The sequence below is a fragment of the Oratosquilla oratoria genome, chromosome 12 (genome assembly GCF_046742065.1).
Source record: "Oratosquilla oratoria isolate Oo_2021 chromosome 12, ASM4674206v1, whole genome shotgun sequence".
NCBI lineage: Eukaryota > Metazoa > Arthropoda > Malacostraca > Stomatopoda > Squillidae > Oratosquilla > Oratosquilla oratoria.
Window position 1 is genome coordinate 55,197,452 of NC_134788.1, and position 16,252 is coordinate 55,213,703.

Sequence of the window (16,252 nt, forward strand, 5' to 3'; positions counted from 1 at the left end):
AATTGGCGACCCCCCTCCCTCTCTGTCCCCCCATGCATAAAAGGAGATGGGGGAGAAATCCCTTCGGGCTGCATCAAATTTTGCTCACACATACTACCTCACCCCCCATCCCCCCACCCATTCCACCTCATCCATCACAACATCATTCATATACAACCATTCTCCATTCACCCCTGTCTTCTGTCCTCTCCCATCCTTCCTCAACAGACATTCCCCTCTTCCCCAAAGCCCCCTTCACCCCATCCATCCACCTCATCCAACGAGGTGTGGGAAGCGAAATTTCAAGGTTACCTGACTACCAAGAAACTGGACGGGGTCTTGACGAAGACATCACCGAGTGCAGACGAGAATAAGGAAGTATATGCCGAGCTGATTCAACTGCTGGATGCTAGAAGTGTAGCCCTTATTCTTCGAGATGCAGCTGACAAAGGCAAGGAAGCATTAGATATTTTAAGAAATTATTATCTGGGTGCAAGTAAACCGAGGGTGATTTCTCTGTACAAGAAGTTGACGACACTCAGATTAGCTGGTGATGAGGAGTTGATAGATTACATTATATGAGCAGAGGCAGCAGTAGCAGCACTCAAGAAAGCAGGAGAAGATATAAGTGAGATCATGCTTATTGCTATGGTGCTCAGTGGACTCCCTACAGCGTATGACACACTCAGCATGGTGGTGGAGCAACGAGAAAAACCAATGACTTCTCAAGAGTTCAAGAAGGCACTCATGAGCTATGAAGAAGCAGGAAAGTTGAAAAGCTCACGCAAAGAAGAGAATGTGAGGAATGCAAACAGTGGCAGAGGCAGGTATGTGATAAAATGTTTTGAGTGTGGTAGGCCAGGCCACAAGGCCTATCAATGTCCCAGGCGAACTAGTGGTGACTAGAAGAAACCTAGCAAGTGGTGCAGTCTGTGCAGATCTAATACCCACAACACACACCAGTGCAGAAGGAAGAACGCAACCACAGCACACACAGTGAGCGGTGAGGGAGATGGAGCAACTGGAGGAGACAGCAGCGATGAAGGAGACGGCACTCACAGCTTCGTATTCCAGACCAGCACTTGATCAACTAGAACTAAGGCAAGTACCAGCACATTGCTGGTAGACAGTGGTGCATCAGTGCACATTATAACTGATAAATCTAGGTTTATTAGGTTCAACAAAAACTTTGAACCAGACAAGCAAGTGATGCAACTAGCAGATGGTAGCAAGCAAATTGGGACTGTGTTAGGTAGAGGTGATGCCAGTGTAGTACTTAATGATATTACTGGGAAGTCAAAAGAAATGATTATGAAAGATGCTTTATATATCCCATCATACAAGTTTGATATATTCTCTGTTCCAGCTGCCACAAGAAAAGGTGTATGTGTAAACTTTGAACCAAACCATGCAGAGCTTATGACATCAGATGGCTCTATATTCAATGTGGAATGGCAGGGTAATCTGTATTTTATAAACAATGTTGGAAATACCCAGAAATATAGTAACCGCACAGCCAAAGAGTGGCATAAGGTACTTGGCCCTGTAATATGAAGGATGTTCGGAAGCTTGAGGGGGTAGTAGATGGTATGCACATTTCAGGTGACAGAGGGGATGCAAATTGTGAAACCTGCATTTTAGGCAAGATGAGCAAGTTTAAAAATAAGGAACCAGATGCAAGGGGCTATAAAGAGTTTAGAACTAGTACATAGTAACATAACTGGCCCAATGAATGTAGTTGGTAAAGGTGGATTCAAATATGCTATAACATTTGTTAATGATTATTCTGGTACCTTTATGGTCTATTTATTGAAAGACAAGATGCATTATCAGCCACAGAAAGGTATTTGGCTAATACTGCTCCTTTGGGCTCAATCAAATGTATGAGAACTGACAACAGTGGTGAGTATATATCCAAAGAGTTTAGGTCTTTGATGGTGAAACACAAGATAAAGCAGGAGTGAGCACATAGCCCCTTATTCCCCACATCAAATTGGCACAGCGGAACATTCATGGAGAACTCTGTGTGAAATGGCAAGATGTTTGTTACTGGAGGCTAATTTACCCAAGATGATGTGGCCATATGCATTGAAAGCCTCTGCATATATAAGGAACTGGTGTTATAATTCAAGGATAGGGAAGACACCTGTAGAAGCAATGTCTAGGAGAAAACCTAACTTAAGTAACATGCACGTATTTGGCACAATATGCTATGCATATATTCAGAATTGTAAGAAGTTAGATGCACATTGTAAAAAGGGGGTATTTGTGGGGTATGATGGGCAGAACCCTGCTTATCTTGTGTATTTTCCTGACCATGAGGAAGTAAGGAGAGTAAGATGTGTAAGATTTATGGATAAACATGTAGTAGAAATGCCAAAGTCTAATGTCTATGAAAGTGATAGTGATGATGAAGTGACATGTCGTCCCACATCACAAGTTCATCAGCCACCAGTGAAGGACTCTGAACAGACAAGGAATGAGAGCAAAAATAGTGAGCCAAACATTGAAGGGAAAAATCATCCAAGAGTGAGGAACCCACCTAGGTATCTAAATGACTGTTATAGAGAAAGATGATGATGATTATAATTTAGCAGGGTACACCACCTATTATTGTCATGAGGTATGTGAGGTCCCAGGGACTTATTTAGAGGCTACGCAGTCCCCAGAGTCACACTTATGGCAAAAAGCAATGGAAGAAGAAATTGATGCCCTAACAGAAAATGACACTTTTGACCTGATAATGTTACCTGAAGATAAATCAGTTGTAGGGGGTAAGTGGGTTTTTAATGTGAAAAATGACCCAGATAACGGTGACAGATACAAAGCCAGGCTTGTGGCGAGGGGCTTTTCCAAGTTCAAGATATAGACTATCATGAAACCTTTTCACCAACAGCCAGGCTTACTTCACTGACAATGTTATTGCAATTAGCTGTACAAAGTGATTATTTAGTCCATCAGATGGATGTCAGCACTGCATATCTAAATGCAGATATTGACTGTGAGGTCTACCTTGAGCAAACAGAAGGATTTGTAAAAACTGATGAATATGGTAATAAGCTAGTTTGTAAACTAAGGAAGTCTCTGTATGGCTTAAAACAGAGTGACAGAAATTGGTACAATTTATTACATGGCAGTCTAACTGAGGAGGGATTTGTACAATCGCAAGCAGACCATTGTATATATCAGAGGACAGATGAAACATCTACTGTATGGATTCTGTTTTGGGCTGATGATATAGTCATAGCTGCTAGTGATAATAAAGTGCTAAATTCTGTCAAGATGAGTATGAATAAGAAATTGAAAATGAAAGATTTGGGCAAACTGTCATGGTTCCTTGGCATTGAGTTTGTATTTAATGACCGTTATATAATAATGAATCAGAAGAGGTATTGTGAGAAAGTTCTAGAACGATTCAACATGTCAGACTGCAAACCGAAGTGTATCCCATGTGATCCTGGTATCTGTAAAACAATAGACTGTGAATTCTGTGTACTAGATAATCCTAAGCTCTACAGGAGAAAAGCGGGTAGTCTAATTTATATCATGACTGCAACCAGAGCTGACTTATGTTTTGTGGTTACCAAATTATCACAGTATATGTCAAAACCAACTGTAAATCATCTTGGTTTAGCTTAACATGTTTTAAGATATGTTAAAGGAACACTTGACTATGGGTTGAAATTTGATAAATCAGAAGCAGGATTGAAATTGACAGGTTACTGTGATTCTGACTGGGGGTCTGCTGAGGACCATCGTGGTATTACTGGTTATTGTTTCAAAATGAGTACTCATGGTCCACTTATATCCTGGAAATGCAAGAAACAGAGAGTAGTTGCTCTTTCCACTTGTGAGGCAAAATATGTAGCTATCAGTCATGCTGTACAGGAATGTAATTTTTTAGCCCAACTCTATGCAGATGTAACAGGATATCAGAGACACTATAATGATGTTTGTAGATAACCAGGGTGCAATAGCCTTAGCTAAAAACCCAGTGTATCATCAAATATCAAAGCATATAGACATCAGATATCAGATCGAAAATGGATCTTTCAAACTAGTGTATGTATCCTCATATGAAAAAGTTGCAGGTATGTTTACTAAACCTCTCTCCAAGGGTACTTAGTCTAAGTTTAGCACAATCAGAGGGTGACTTCAGTTTGAGGGGGGATGTTAAGGATGACAAACTTTCATCACTTATATCCATGTGCAGTTATAAAAGAAGTGTATTCATATTTTGTTAATAGAATTTACAATTTTTGCTATTATAGAGCAGAAAATATTATATACATTCTAAATGTATAACTGTAAGCATCATAGACTTCAGTTTTTTGTTAATACCCAAAAATGTTGTGTGTGGTACTGTCATTCGGAGGGTAAAAATACAAACATCACCCAGCCAGCAGCAGGTTGTGATCATCACCACCTTTATTAAAGCCTATATTAATCCATCAGGATGACTTCTGCTGCAACACTACTTTTAGTAATAAATCCAAATTCTTTGCCACATTTATGGTTGTATGTAGTCTTTCTTTCAGCCTCTCTTTGAGGGTCTTACATAACACCGCTTAAATAAAGCAAGAAATAGAGTCAACCCTTTCGGCAGATTGACTGTCTTTGAGACTCAGAGTCAGAGTCAGAGTCAAACAGGAGGCGGCTCCCACGAATGGGGAAGCGAGCAGAGAGCGCTGGCCCCTGACGGGGTAGAGCGATGCTGACAATCAAGCAGCAGCGGGTGGCTCCCTGAGGATGAAGGGGAGAGTTGGTCCCTAATGGGGGCAGAGCGTTACAAAAATGGGCGATACTTGAAGTGGAAACTGGTCCTGTCGGGGGCAGTGCAGTGAGCAATGTGGACAAGTATAGACTTGTATAAATGTCTCTTTTCCTCCAAGCACAAACCTAAAAACAAAGAATTGCGCGACTTGGGAAATGTGTCAAATGTACACAACTGTAAAAAGCAGAAAGTACATTGTTTGGATTTGTCTAAAATGTTATTCCACTTGCCAGCGCCAACGAAGAAGTCTTGCGTGTGTCAGACCAGTCAGCAGTTGGGGCTAGGAGCAACATCTAATCTCTGCTGAGCCTGAGTTGTTATTGTTACTACTATTATTGTTATTACCATCATCATATCATTATTGTTATCATTATTATTATCTATACACAAGAGGACTCCATACAATTGTGATAATGAACTAGCCCGCCAAGTGATGAGTCAAACATGTCTATATATACATATCTTTATTTGTGAAACATACACATTAACAATTATTAACCAAACTCTACTTTCCAGCATAAAAGAGGCAAATATACAAAATGCACAATCACCATGCCCCTGGTCATCCAAATAAACAGCAAACCCATCTATAACCACAATGAGGTACCTCTTCAATGAACTTAATTACAACAAAGACAACAGTTAGCAAACCCACTTTGAAACTCAGTCGACATATCACAATTATCTGCCCAAAAGCTTAGCCAACTGGAACTGACTCCCCTTGGAAAAAACAAATCTGACTAATAATGAAGAAATTGCACTAGGGAAGTTAATATAATCGTAGCACACTCCATGTTGACCAACCTGTGTCAAGGTTGGGTCACAATAGGTATTCTCGCTAGCATGTTACTTGTTTTTATTACTTGGTTCAAGTAGAGACGAATTCAGTTACGATCTTTTGTTTTTTAAGTTTCCAAATATCAAAGTACTTTTGTGTCAGAGTAACAAGCTAAATGATGAACAAAGAGAAGTTAAGCCTATACTATACAAATGTTTGACACATTGTTGTGGTGTTCTTACGGAAACCTAGAATATTGTAACCGAAATATTTTCTAGTTAGATGAAATAGCAAAACCGCCATCTTTAAGGATTACCTCGCTTCCTTCCAGTATGGGTCAATGCGTGACAAATAAGGTTAATTTCCACTGTGCGTACCCACATGTTGTTTGAGATTATTCTTTAGTGAGAAAGCTGCATCACAGAGGTCACACTTGAAGGGCTTCTCTCCAGTGTGGGTCACCATGTGATATTTGAGGTTCTTCTTTTGTGAGAAAGCTGCATCGCACAGGTCACACTTGAAGGGCTTCTCTCCAGTGTGGGTCATCATGTGAGATTTGAGACCACCTTTTTGTGAGAAAGCTGCATTGCACATATCACATTGGAAAGGTTTCTCTCCTGTGTGGGTCATCACATGATCCTTAAGAGCACTCTTAAGTGAGAAAGCTGCATCGCAAAGGTCACACTTGAAGGGCTTCTCTCCAGAGTGGGTCACTACGTGTCGTTTGAGATTACTCGTATGTGAGTAAGCTTTATCACAAAGGTCACACTTGAAAGGCTTCTCTCCAGTATGGGTCATCACGTGATATTTGAGATAACTCTTTCGTGAGAAACCTACATTGCACAGATCACACATGAAAAGCTTCTCTCCAGTGTGGGTCATCATGTGAGATTTGAGAATACCCTTTCGTGAGAAAGCTGCATCACACAAGTCACACTTGAAAGGCTTTTCTCCAGTGTGGGTCCTTATGTGATAATTGAGAGCACCCTTTTGTGAGAAAGCTGCATCGCACATACCACATTGGAAAGGTTTCTCTCCGGTGTGGGTCATCACGTGAACCTTGAGAGCACTCTTAAGTGAGAAAGCTGTATCGCAAAGGTCACACTTGAAAGACTTCCCTCCAGAGTGGGTCGCTACGTGTCGACTGAGGCTACTCATCTTCGAGAAAGCTTTATCACAAAGGTCACACTTGAAAGGCTTCTCTCCAGTGTGGGTCATCATGTGAGATTTGAGGTTACCCTTTTGTGAGAAAGCTGCATCACACAGGTCACACTTGAAAGGCTTTTCTCCAGTGTGGGTCCTTATGTGATAATTGAGAGCACCCTTTTGTGAGAAAGTTGCATCGCACACACCACACTGGAAAGGTTTCTCTCCGGTGTGGGTCATCACGTGAACCTTAAGAGCACTCTTAAGTGAGAAAGGTACATCACACAGATCACACGTGAAAGACTTCCCTCCAGAGTGGGTCGCTACATGTCGATTGAGACTACTCATATGTGAGAAAGCTTTATCACAAAGGTCACACTTGAAAGGCTTCTCTCCAGTGTGGGTCATCACGTGATATTTGAGAGCAATCTTTCCTGAGAGAGCTGCATCACACAGGTCACACTTGAAAGGCTTCTCTCCAGTGTGGGTCATCATGTGAGATTTGAGAATACCCTTTCGTGAGAAAACTGCATCGCACTGGTCACACTTGAAAGGCTTTTCTCCGGTGTGGGTCCTTATGTGATAATTGAGACTACCCTTTTGTGAGAAAGCTGCATCACACATATCACATTGGAAAGGTTTGTCTCCTGTGTGGGTCATCACGTGATCCTTAAGAGCACTCTTAAATAAAAAAGCTGCATCGCAAAGGTCACACTTGAAGGGCTTCTCTCCAGAGTGGGTCACTACGTGTCGTTTGAGATTACCCATCTGTGAGAAAGCTTTGTCACAAAGGTCACACTTGAAGGGCTTCTCTCCAGTGTGGGTCATCACGTGATATTTCAGAGCAGTCTTTCCTGAGAGAGCTGCATTCCACAGGTCACACTTGAAAGGCTTCTCTCCTGTGTGGGTCATCATGTGGTATCTGAAAGAACATTTTGTGGAAAAAGCTGCGTTGCACAGGACAAGACACTTGAAAGGCTTCTTTCCTGTGTGGGCCCTAATGTGACGCTTGAGATCACTCTTCTTTTTCTGAGAAAGTTGCTTCACAAATGTCACATTGGAAAGGCTCTTCTCCTGTGTGTGTCAAGATGTGATATTTGAGATCATAATTTTTTGAGAAAGCTGCATCACACTAGTCACATTGGAGAGGCTTTTATCCATTGTGGGTCATTGTGTGAGATTTGAGACTACATTTTTGTATGAAAGCTGCAATGCAGAGGTCACACTTGAAAGGCTTTTCTCTAGTGTGGGTCATCATGTGTCATTCCTTTGTGCAAAAGCTGCATCACACAGGTCACACTTGAAAGTCTTGTCTTCTCCAGTGTGGGACCTCATTTGTTATTCATGAACACTAATTCATGAGAAATCTGCATCAGGCAAGATACCGGAAAAGTTTCTCTCCAGTGTGAATCATATCATGATATTAAAGACAACTCACGAAACAGCTAAGTCACAGACGCCACACGGGATTCTCTTTGTTACATGACAAATTGAAGGAATCTTTGGATAACCTTTTCCAATGAAATGATGATATTCACCCTCGACCTGAAAGAAAATATATGATAAGTTTGACATCTAACTTTTTAAGTAACACAAGCATATACAAATACAGTGGGGCATTAACCAAAATACAGTAGGGGAAGGGAAGAAACAACTCGTATCATAGAAGAAATTTAAAGGAATAAGAAAGAAATAGAAGGTTGAGCAAATAACATTGACGTTGTTGAATAAATACTACAAAGAGTTAGAGGACACAAGAAAGGTATTGGTGTATAATGTGTGATACAGTAACATAAAAATAAGTAATCTTTGTCAAATTTTCACTTAGGATCACTACACACACACAACAACAATGAAGGATGTCATAAATCAACATTTGAGATTCATGAGAATCTGCTATTCATTTTTACAGCAATCTTTTTTTTTCCATTTTGCAGGGTTGGAGGGGTATTGGCTGCATGTTATTGTGGCAAAGTATTATGCAGTTGATACTTTAGGGTCTATATGGGGTGCCTCTATGGACCAGAGCCACACATAATTTTGTCTGTGATAGAGGAAAACTCTGTTCATGGGGAAATTATGACATTTTTATACTACGACTGTTCCTCCGTTATGCCGGCCCCCAACCCCTCGTCACTGTCCTGTACCATTTTTCTGAATATTCATTTCCTTTTTTTGCCTACCCTGTGGTGGGGGAAGAGAATGCTACCACCAAGTCTTTCCACTTGAGTCGTAAAAGGCGAAAAAATATGGGACAGGGGATGGGATTAGGAGTCCTACTACCTGCAGCCCCAAAAGGGGACATTCCTAAAAAAAGTAAAGGCATAAGAGGGTCTGGGAGTTTTCCAACCAGTACCTAAGGTTTGGGTCTTTTAATGTGCATGGATGTGGTACAGATGAGAGTAAAAAGGAAGAGATAGGCAGTATGTTTGTGAGAAGAAAGATGGATGTGCTGGCTTTGAGTAAAACTAAAATGAAAGGGAGGGGCGTGTGTGAGTTTGGGAGTGTAGCTGGAAGGTACTCAGGAGTAAAGAGTGGACGAGAGAGAGAAGGGGTGGCTATACTAGCAAGTGAAGAGATAAGTAAGCATGTAGTAGAGTGGAAGGAGGTTTCATCAAGGTTGATGTGGATGAAGGTGAAGCTGGGAAGGGAGATGTAGGTTTTTGTAAGTGCGTATGGGCCTGGTAGTGAGAAGAGCATAGAGGAAAGGGAGGCTTTTTGGGTAGATATGAGTGCATAGAGGGATTAGGAAGAAATGTTAATGTAGTTATATTGGGAGACCTTAATGCTACCGTAGGAAATAAACCAATAGACAGATTGGTAAGTATGGAGTTCCAGGTAAAAATCGTAGTGGAGAATTGATGGTGGAGATGTGTCTTGAAAAAGTTGGTGATAGCAAATACAGTGTTTAGGAAGAAAGTCAAGCATAAGTACACATGGGAGAGGGTGGTGGATGGAAGGGTGGCAGACAGAGCGTTAATGGACTATATAGTGGTGACCAGGAGTGTGGTAGGAAGAGTTAAGAATGTACATGTCCTGAGGGGAGAGAGTGGGGGAATATCAGATCATTTTCTGGTGGAAGGTAAAGTGAGAGTGGAGAATAAGTGGAGAAAGAGGAAAAGGGCAGAAGGTAGGGAGGTACTTAGAGTGAACTGCTTAAATGAGAAAGAAAAGAAGGAGTATAAGAAGAGGCTGAGAGTGGAATGGGAGGGAGTAAAGGATAGAGTAGAACTAGGAGTGGAGGAGGAATGGGGATGGTTCAAGGAGGGAGTCATAAGGTGTGCAAAGATGGTGTGTGGAACAAGGAGGGCGGGAGGAAATAGAAGGAAGGGTAGTGAGTGGTGGGATGAGGAAGCAAAGAAGGGTGTAGAAGAGAAGAAGCAGGCTTTCATAGATTGGCTACAAATTAGGACGAGGGAATCGTATGAGAGGTACAAAGTAAAGAGAAGGGAAGTTAAGAATAAGATAAAGGAAACAAAGAGGAGAGCAGATGTGAAATGGGGTAGGAGTATGACAGAAAATTTTAAAAGTAATAAAAAGATGTTTTGGAAGGAAATTAAAAGAGGAAGATTAGGCAAATCAAGTAGAAAAGAAAAGGTAAAAGGTGCAGATGGAGAGATGATAATGAAAGAGAAGGCAGTGAGAGGAAGGTGGGCAGAATATTTTAGGGAGTTACTAAATGTTAAGGATAGGGAGGGAAGGGTAGTTGCAGTGGGAAGTGCTAAGAAAATGAGAGTGAGAGTGAGGAAAATGAAGGAGAAATAGGGAAGGATGAAGTGAAAGCAGCTGTTAAGATGATGAGAGCAGGTAAGGCACCTGGGTTGGATGGATGCTATACAGATTGTCTGAAGAAAGGAGGTAGAGTTATGGTGGACTGGCAGGTGAGGTTATTTAATGTTTGTTTAAAAGAGGGTAGAGTGCCAGAGGACTGGAGGAGTACCTGTATCATTCTGCTTTACAACGGATATGGGGACAAGTGCGAGTGTAGTAGTTTCAGAGGGATCAGCTTGTTGAGTGTAGTTGGGAAAACTTATGGGAGGGTCTTGATTGAGAGGATTAGGAGAGGAACAGAGGGAGTAATTGGTAAGGAACAGTGTGGGTTTAGGACAGGTAGGGGTTGTGTAGATCAGATTTTTGTGGTAAGACAGATATGTGAGAAAGCAATAAGAAAAGGTAAGGACGTTTTTGGGGCTTTTATGGATCTGGAAAAGGCTTTTGACAGGGTAAACATGAAGGCACTGCGGGAGGTACTGCAGATATATGGGATAGGAGGAAAGCTGTTAAGAGCAGTCAAGAGTTTTTACGACAGTAGTAGAGCTTGTGTTAGGATTAGAAATGGAGAGTGTATGGTTTGAGGTAAAGGTGGGACTTCATCAGAGATGCATTATGTCGCCCTGGCTGTTCAATCTTTACATGGATGGGGTGGTGCGAGAGGTGAATGCAAAGGAAGTGGGTCATGGGTTGGAGATGGTTAAAGAAAATGGAGAAAAGTTGGAGGTGAGCCTGTTGTTGTTTGCTGACGACACTGCGCTTGAAACGGGATCAGAGGGATTGAGGAAGTTAGTGACAGAGTTTGAGGTGTGTGAAGGAAGGAAGCTGAAGATAAATGTGGGCAAAAGTAAGGTGATGAGATGTACAAGAGAGAGTGAAAGCAGGATGGAAGAGAGCATTAAGGGTTAGAGACTGGAAGAAGTGGGTAGTTTTAGATACTTGAGTGCGAATGTGGAAGGAAAGGGAGGAGTGGGGGTGGAGATAGAATATAGATTGAGTGAATTAAAAAGTACAATGAGAAATAAATATCTGGGAATGGATGCCAAAAGGAGGTTACATGAAGGAGTGATTGTGCCAACAGCACTGTACAGAGCAGAAACATGGAACATAGGAGAGGAAGAGAGGAGTTTGAATGTGTTTGAGATGAAATGTCTGAGAGGTATGATAGGGGTTACTAGGCTAGTCAGAGTGAGAAATGAGGTGAGGGGATAACAGGGGAAGCTGGGAGATAGGGTTGATGAAAGAGTATTAGGATGGTTTGGACACATGGAAAGAATGAGTGAAGAAAGATTAGTAAAAGAAGTGTGGAAGGCAGAGGTGGAAGGAGTGAATATGAAAGGGCATCCTAGGATGAGAAGGATGGATGGGGTGAAAGGGGCATTACAAAAGAGAGAAATGTCTGTGGAGGAAGGACGGGAGAGGATAGAAGATAGGGGCGAATGGAGAAGGGTTGTGTGTGGATGATGCTGTGATGCATGAGGTGGAGTGGGTGGGGGATGGGGGGTGAGGAAGTATGTATGAGAAAAAATTTGACGCAGCCCGAAGGGATTTCTCCCTGTCTTCTCCTTTTCTGCATGAGGGGACGGAGAGAGGGAGTCGCTGAATTTATGTATGAGAAAAAAATTGCCGCAGCCCAAAGGGATTTCTCCCCGTTTTCTTTTCTGCATTAGGGGATGGAGAGAGGGGGTCGCCGAATTTATGAAGCGGCCTTGCTGTGGATGTGCTGTGTCTTGCGACACTGCTTCTGACCTAGGGCCGTGGACAGGATGCAGGGATGACCTGTCATCCAGGAGGTGCCAAGATGAGAGGGAGGGTGGAGGGGAGTGGAATATATAGGAATTGTAATGGGTGGGAGTGGTTTCTATGCCTTTTTCTTTTTGGCTAGCCCCCATGTAAGGGGGAAAAAGCCTTTGGTGTATGTATGTACCACCAGAAGCTTATAGATAAAAATACAATTTGTTGATTTTTTCATATCTCTGTGTGAGAAGTAAATTACTTATAATCAATGTATCCTAACCTGTCTCTACCTACACTTAGGATATGTTGGATTCACTGCTCCCTTCCATCAAATACTAAAATGAGGCGAACAATTGGGATTATTCTTATTCAGTAAAAACAACCAGTACAAACAAGTTCTAAGTAACTTGTGTGACTCTATGTGCCTTGTAGCAATCTTACGCATAAATCAACAAAATATTTAAGTTTTTAGGTTATGGGATACTATACTAGTTCGAGAACATTTTGATACAAAGTATATTACTTGCTAATATTTTAGAAGTATGATGAATATATACAAATATTTAGAGGCATTAACCAGAGTACAGCAAGTTTAGAGAACAAACAACTTGCACCAAAGAAGCTTAAAGGAAGAAGAAAATGGATGATTGAAAAAATTTGAAATTATATAACATTGAAACTAGAAAAAACAGAGACTGGTAAAGTGAAAATTAACAGAGAATTAAGAAGTCGCTTACTTCTCTCAATCTACATTCTACCTCCAATTCCACTCCTCCCCTTCCCACCACACTTGCACCCAAGTATGAGAATAATAATAATAGAGTTAGATGATGAAGGATACGATAACACAGATAACTGGAAATGAGAAGTATTGGTAATACTTTCGCAGAGGTGTACACCCACTCAACTATCAGTGATATCGGATATCAATGTTTGTTTGATCTTAGCTAGCCCTTTATTTGTCTCCATTTGTCAGGGAACACCTCGCTGACAAATGGAGACCTGTGGCTAAATTTTTGGCTTTGACCATGGGCACAATATAGGAATAGAAAACTAATTATTAATTTAATAAATTATAATGTATCAACGTAATATGCAATTTTATGAGTGGAAATAACAAAACAAAAAAGGTGCTAAAACAGATTTCATAAGTAATGAAGTTGTGTCGGACGAATGGTACGCCATGTTTGTTATGATAGATGCCGACGTCAAAGAAATGAAAGGATGATAAATTCGTCTAACCTAACCTGTGTTTAAGAAATCATTACCTGCAAATTAGATATCATCTGGCTCGTCCTCGTCATCATGAGAGACATTGGCGGGCTTTTCAACCACTCTCTCAACTTGCAGCTTGAAGGAATGTATGTATCTCCGCTCCATAACATTCCTTCAAGAAAATGGACCTGGTGAAGTACTGTCGGAAGTACCGAGGCCATCAATTGACAGCCGACAAGACGGCATCCTGATCCTATGCTACTGACTTTGTTCATTAGCATATTTGCTTGTAGCAAGGTATTTTTTATTTTCATTTCCGCCCACAAAATTACATATTACTTTGACACATTTTAATTTACAAAATTAATAACTCATTTTCTATTGCTGTAGTGCGCCCATGGTCGAAACTAAAAAATACCAACCTGTGTCACAGGCCTGAAAATAAAACAAAAATTATGCTTATCATCCTTGAAAAAAAAAAAGAAAAAAAAGAATATTAATAATCCCTGCCTATATATAGGTTAGGTTACACTCACTCCCCCCACCTCGGTTTCATCATCGACTAAAATAAGGCACACAGTGGGAATAGCTTGTTGAGTTATGGTTATTCGGGCACTTGAAATGAATTACAAATAAATTGTCATGAAAACTGGTTGGAACTAACATCAACCCAGACAACATCAACTCAAGAACCGATACAGAAAATAACCTGGTATTTTTTTTAGAAGTGCACACCTACCTGATATAGCAATTAAATAATAATTTTGTAAATTATAATAATACACCAATAAGTACATGTACCCGATTATTCAGCCTATATATTTTTTCTTTATCCTAGGACTACACTAACCAAAAGCAAAGTCGAAAAATGTTAAAGGGTACACTCATGTGCACGCAAAATCAATGCCTCATTACCACACAATAAATACATGTACAAAATTGACGAATTTCCATAATAACACTTGTTACCTACACAACGGTTGTGCTTGCATTTCCTATGCCACTTGCTTGTATCGAATTAATACTATGTAGACTTTAAGAGTGAATTTCTGAAATTTGATTTTTGTTCCGAGGAAGACGAAGCGGCAGCCCCGTAGGAGGATTGTAAACAAAAAGTGTACAAAACAAACTGCTCAAGTAGCCATTTGTAGTTCCCGAACTAAATTTTATTGAATATTGTCGACATGTATAATGAGGAGAGGAAATATAATATTTTACAAAACATACAAAATATACTTAGAAGTGTTGATTTGTCAACTTTATAATTTAAAATGAAGGGGATTTTTCAAGCGCACTGTGTATACAACATGCATTCGTATAGCATAAATAGAGCTGAAAGAATGTTGTATTAATGTTTACTCTTCAGAGAACAACATAATGTCACGACTTTGGCGTTGTGACACACTGCCTAGAGCTTTCCATTTTCCGTCGTCTTCAGCCCCGTCGGTTATTACATTTCCTTTGCTCTATGGAAGTGCTGTAAGCCTTAAGGCCTCAAGTTACTACTTCTTGGTATTTGCGTTCCCCCTTCTCCCCAGCAAACGTTGTGAGAATTTAGCGCTAATTTGTTGCAGATGTAGTAGTTTTTGGTTCGGAACAACGGCAGGTCAAATGAAAATAAACACAAAATATGTAATCTCTTTCCTTTGGTAATTAGCCACAAGGTGCGACACTAGAAGTGTCACATAAGAAATATAGGTGAAGCTCGGACTAAGGCCACAGCTTAGTGGAGCTTATATTTGTAGTGGACGTGGAGCCTAACGTCAGTGGAATTCGGCTCCCATCTAGAGCTATCACCCTTCACCAATTTCCCAGTGTATGAGAATTCTCATGCCCTTCAACTATCCCGTCCCCCTTCCACTGTCCAGGGATTTAGGGACACATAATGACAGTCTATTTTTTTGCATTTTACCCCTTTACTTGCCATCTGACGTGGTGGATAGACTTGAGAACCTTATAGACTACAAAAGTTATGTTGATAGAGAGAAAATCTCTGCAGAGTCGCCCATATCGAACAGGTTTTATAAGAAAGATGAGACGAAGAGTAACACACACATGGGTCGCAGGACCCACTGCTAACTGGAACGTCCCTGATGACAGACAGGGAAATTCCTCATAGATACGTCGGGGGTACCGTCATATTGACGGCGTGGACAACTGGGCACCCTATAGACACATAAGACTTCACCAAATATAATGAATAAGGTGACGCCAGAGAGATATCTCATCAGAAACCAGTTGGCAGGGGGGGGGGTGACATTACAGCCCAAAATCCCTTCGTAGAAACTATGAATTACACAACCAAAGGAAAACCGGGCATTCCTGTTGGATCTTCGTCTCCTAAAGGTCCAATCGCATTGCTTTGCGTTCTCACGGGCAGTGTGCCACCGAGTGTCAGTAAACACTGTCCAAATCTTGGATGTCGACCCCATCACTTACATTTCCCTTCTCTCCGTAATTATTGGTTTAATTCTGTTAACCGTTCCTTTAAATTATTTTGTATTCTTTCATCCCTTCAATTTCTTTTCATCATTTTCATCCTTCTTAGTCAAGTTCTACTTAATATATGCTACTCGTAGGCTGTTTAAAAATTTGGAAACGTTCTCTTGATTTTCTTCACTACTTCTACACTTTTTAGTATTAGGTACACTAGAGGACTCCCACTGGGATCCCCAATCCACTCATCAAGCCAACTCTGCTGCGACGTCACTACTTAATTCATCCAATAATTTTGACCGTTAAAAATAAGTGGCTCCCTTTAAGGCGTGACTTCTCACCCAATGCACCAATATCTTTTTTCTCTCCCACCCTTCCCCAATCATACTGTTACAGTGTTTCAAGCAATAATGGTT

The 16,252-nt window shown here is 40.9% G+C and overlaps 1 protein-coding gene across 2 annotated transcripts; it reads right to left on the minus strand.

Annotated features, from left to right (window-relative positions):
- Nucleotides 1-5,045: 5,045 nt before the first annotated feature.
- LOC143031803 (uncharacterized) lies at nucleotides 5,046-14,510 on the minus strand. Of its 2 annotated transcripts, none has more exons than XM_076196107.1 (2): nucleotides 14,374-14,510; nucleotides 5,046-8,222 (listed from the first exon to the last, which is right to left on the minus strand). In XM_076196107.1, exon 2 carries the CDS (start codon nucleotides 7,590-7,592, stop codon nucleotides 5,889-5,891), a length of 1,704 nt encoding a protein of 567 aa, XP_076052222.1. In that variant the 5' UTR covers nucleotides 7,593-8,222; nucleotides 14,374-14,510; the 3' UTR covers nucleotides 5,046-5,888. The 2 variants fall into 2 exon arrangements, with proteins under 2 accessions (XP_076052222.1, XP_076052223.1); XM_076196108.1 differs by having other exon boundaries at nucleotides 14,370-14,510.
- Nucleotides 14,511-16,252: the final 1,742 nt, after the last annotated feature.

Excerpts from the sequence above, each read along its gene's own strand:
- LOC143031803 (XM_076196107.1), bottom strand. The coding sequence starts at position 7,592 with ATGATGACCCACACAGGAGAGAAGCCTTTCAAGTGTGACCTGTGGAAT.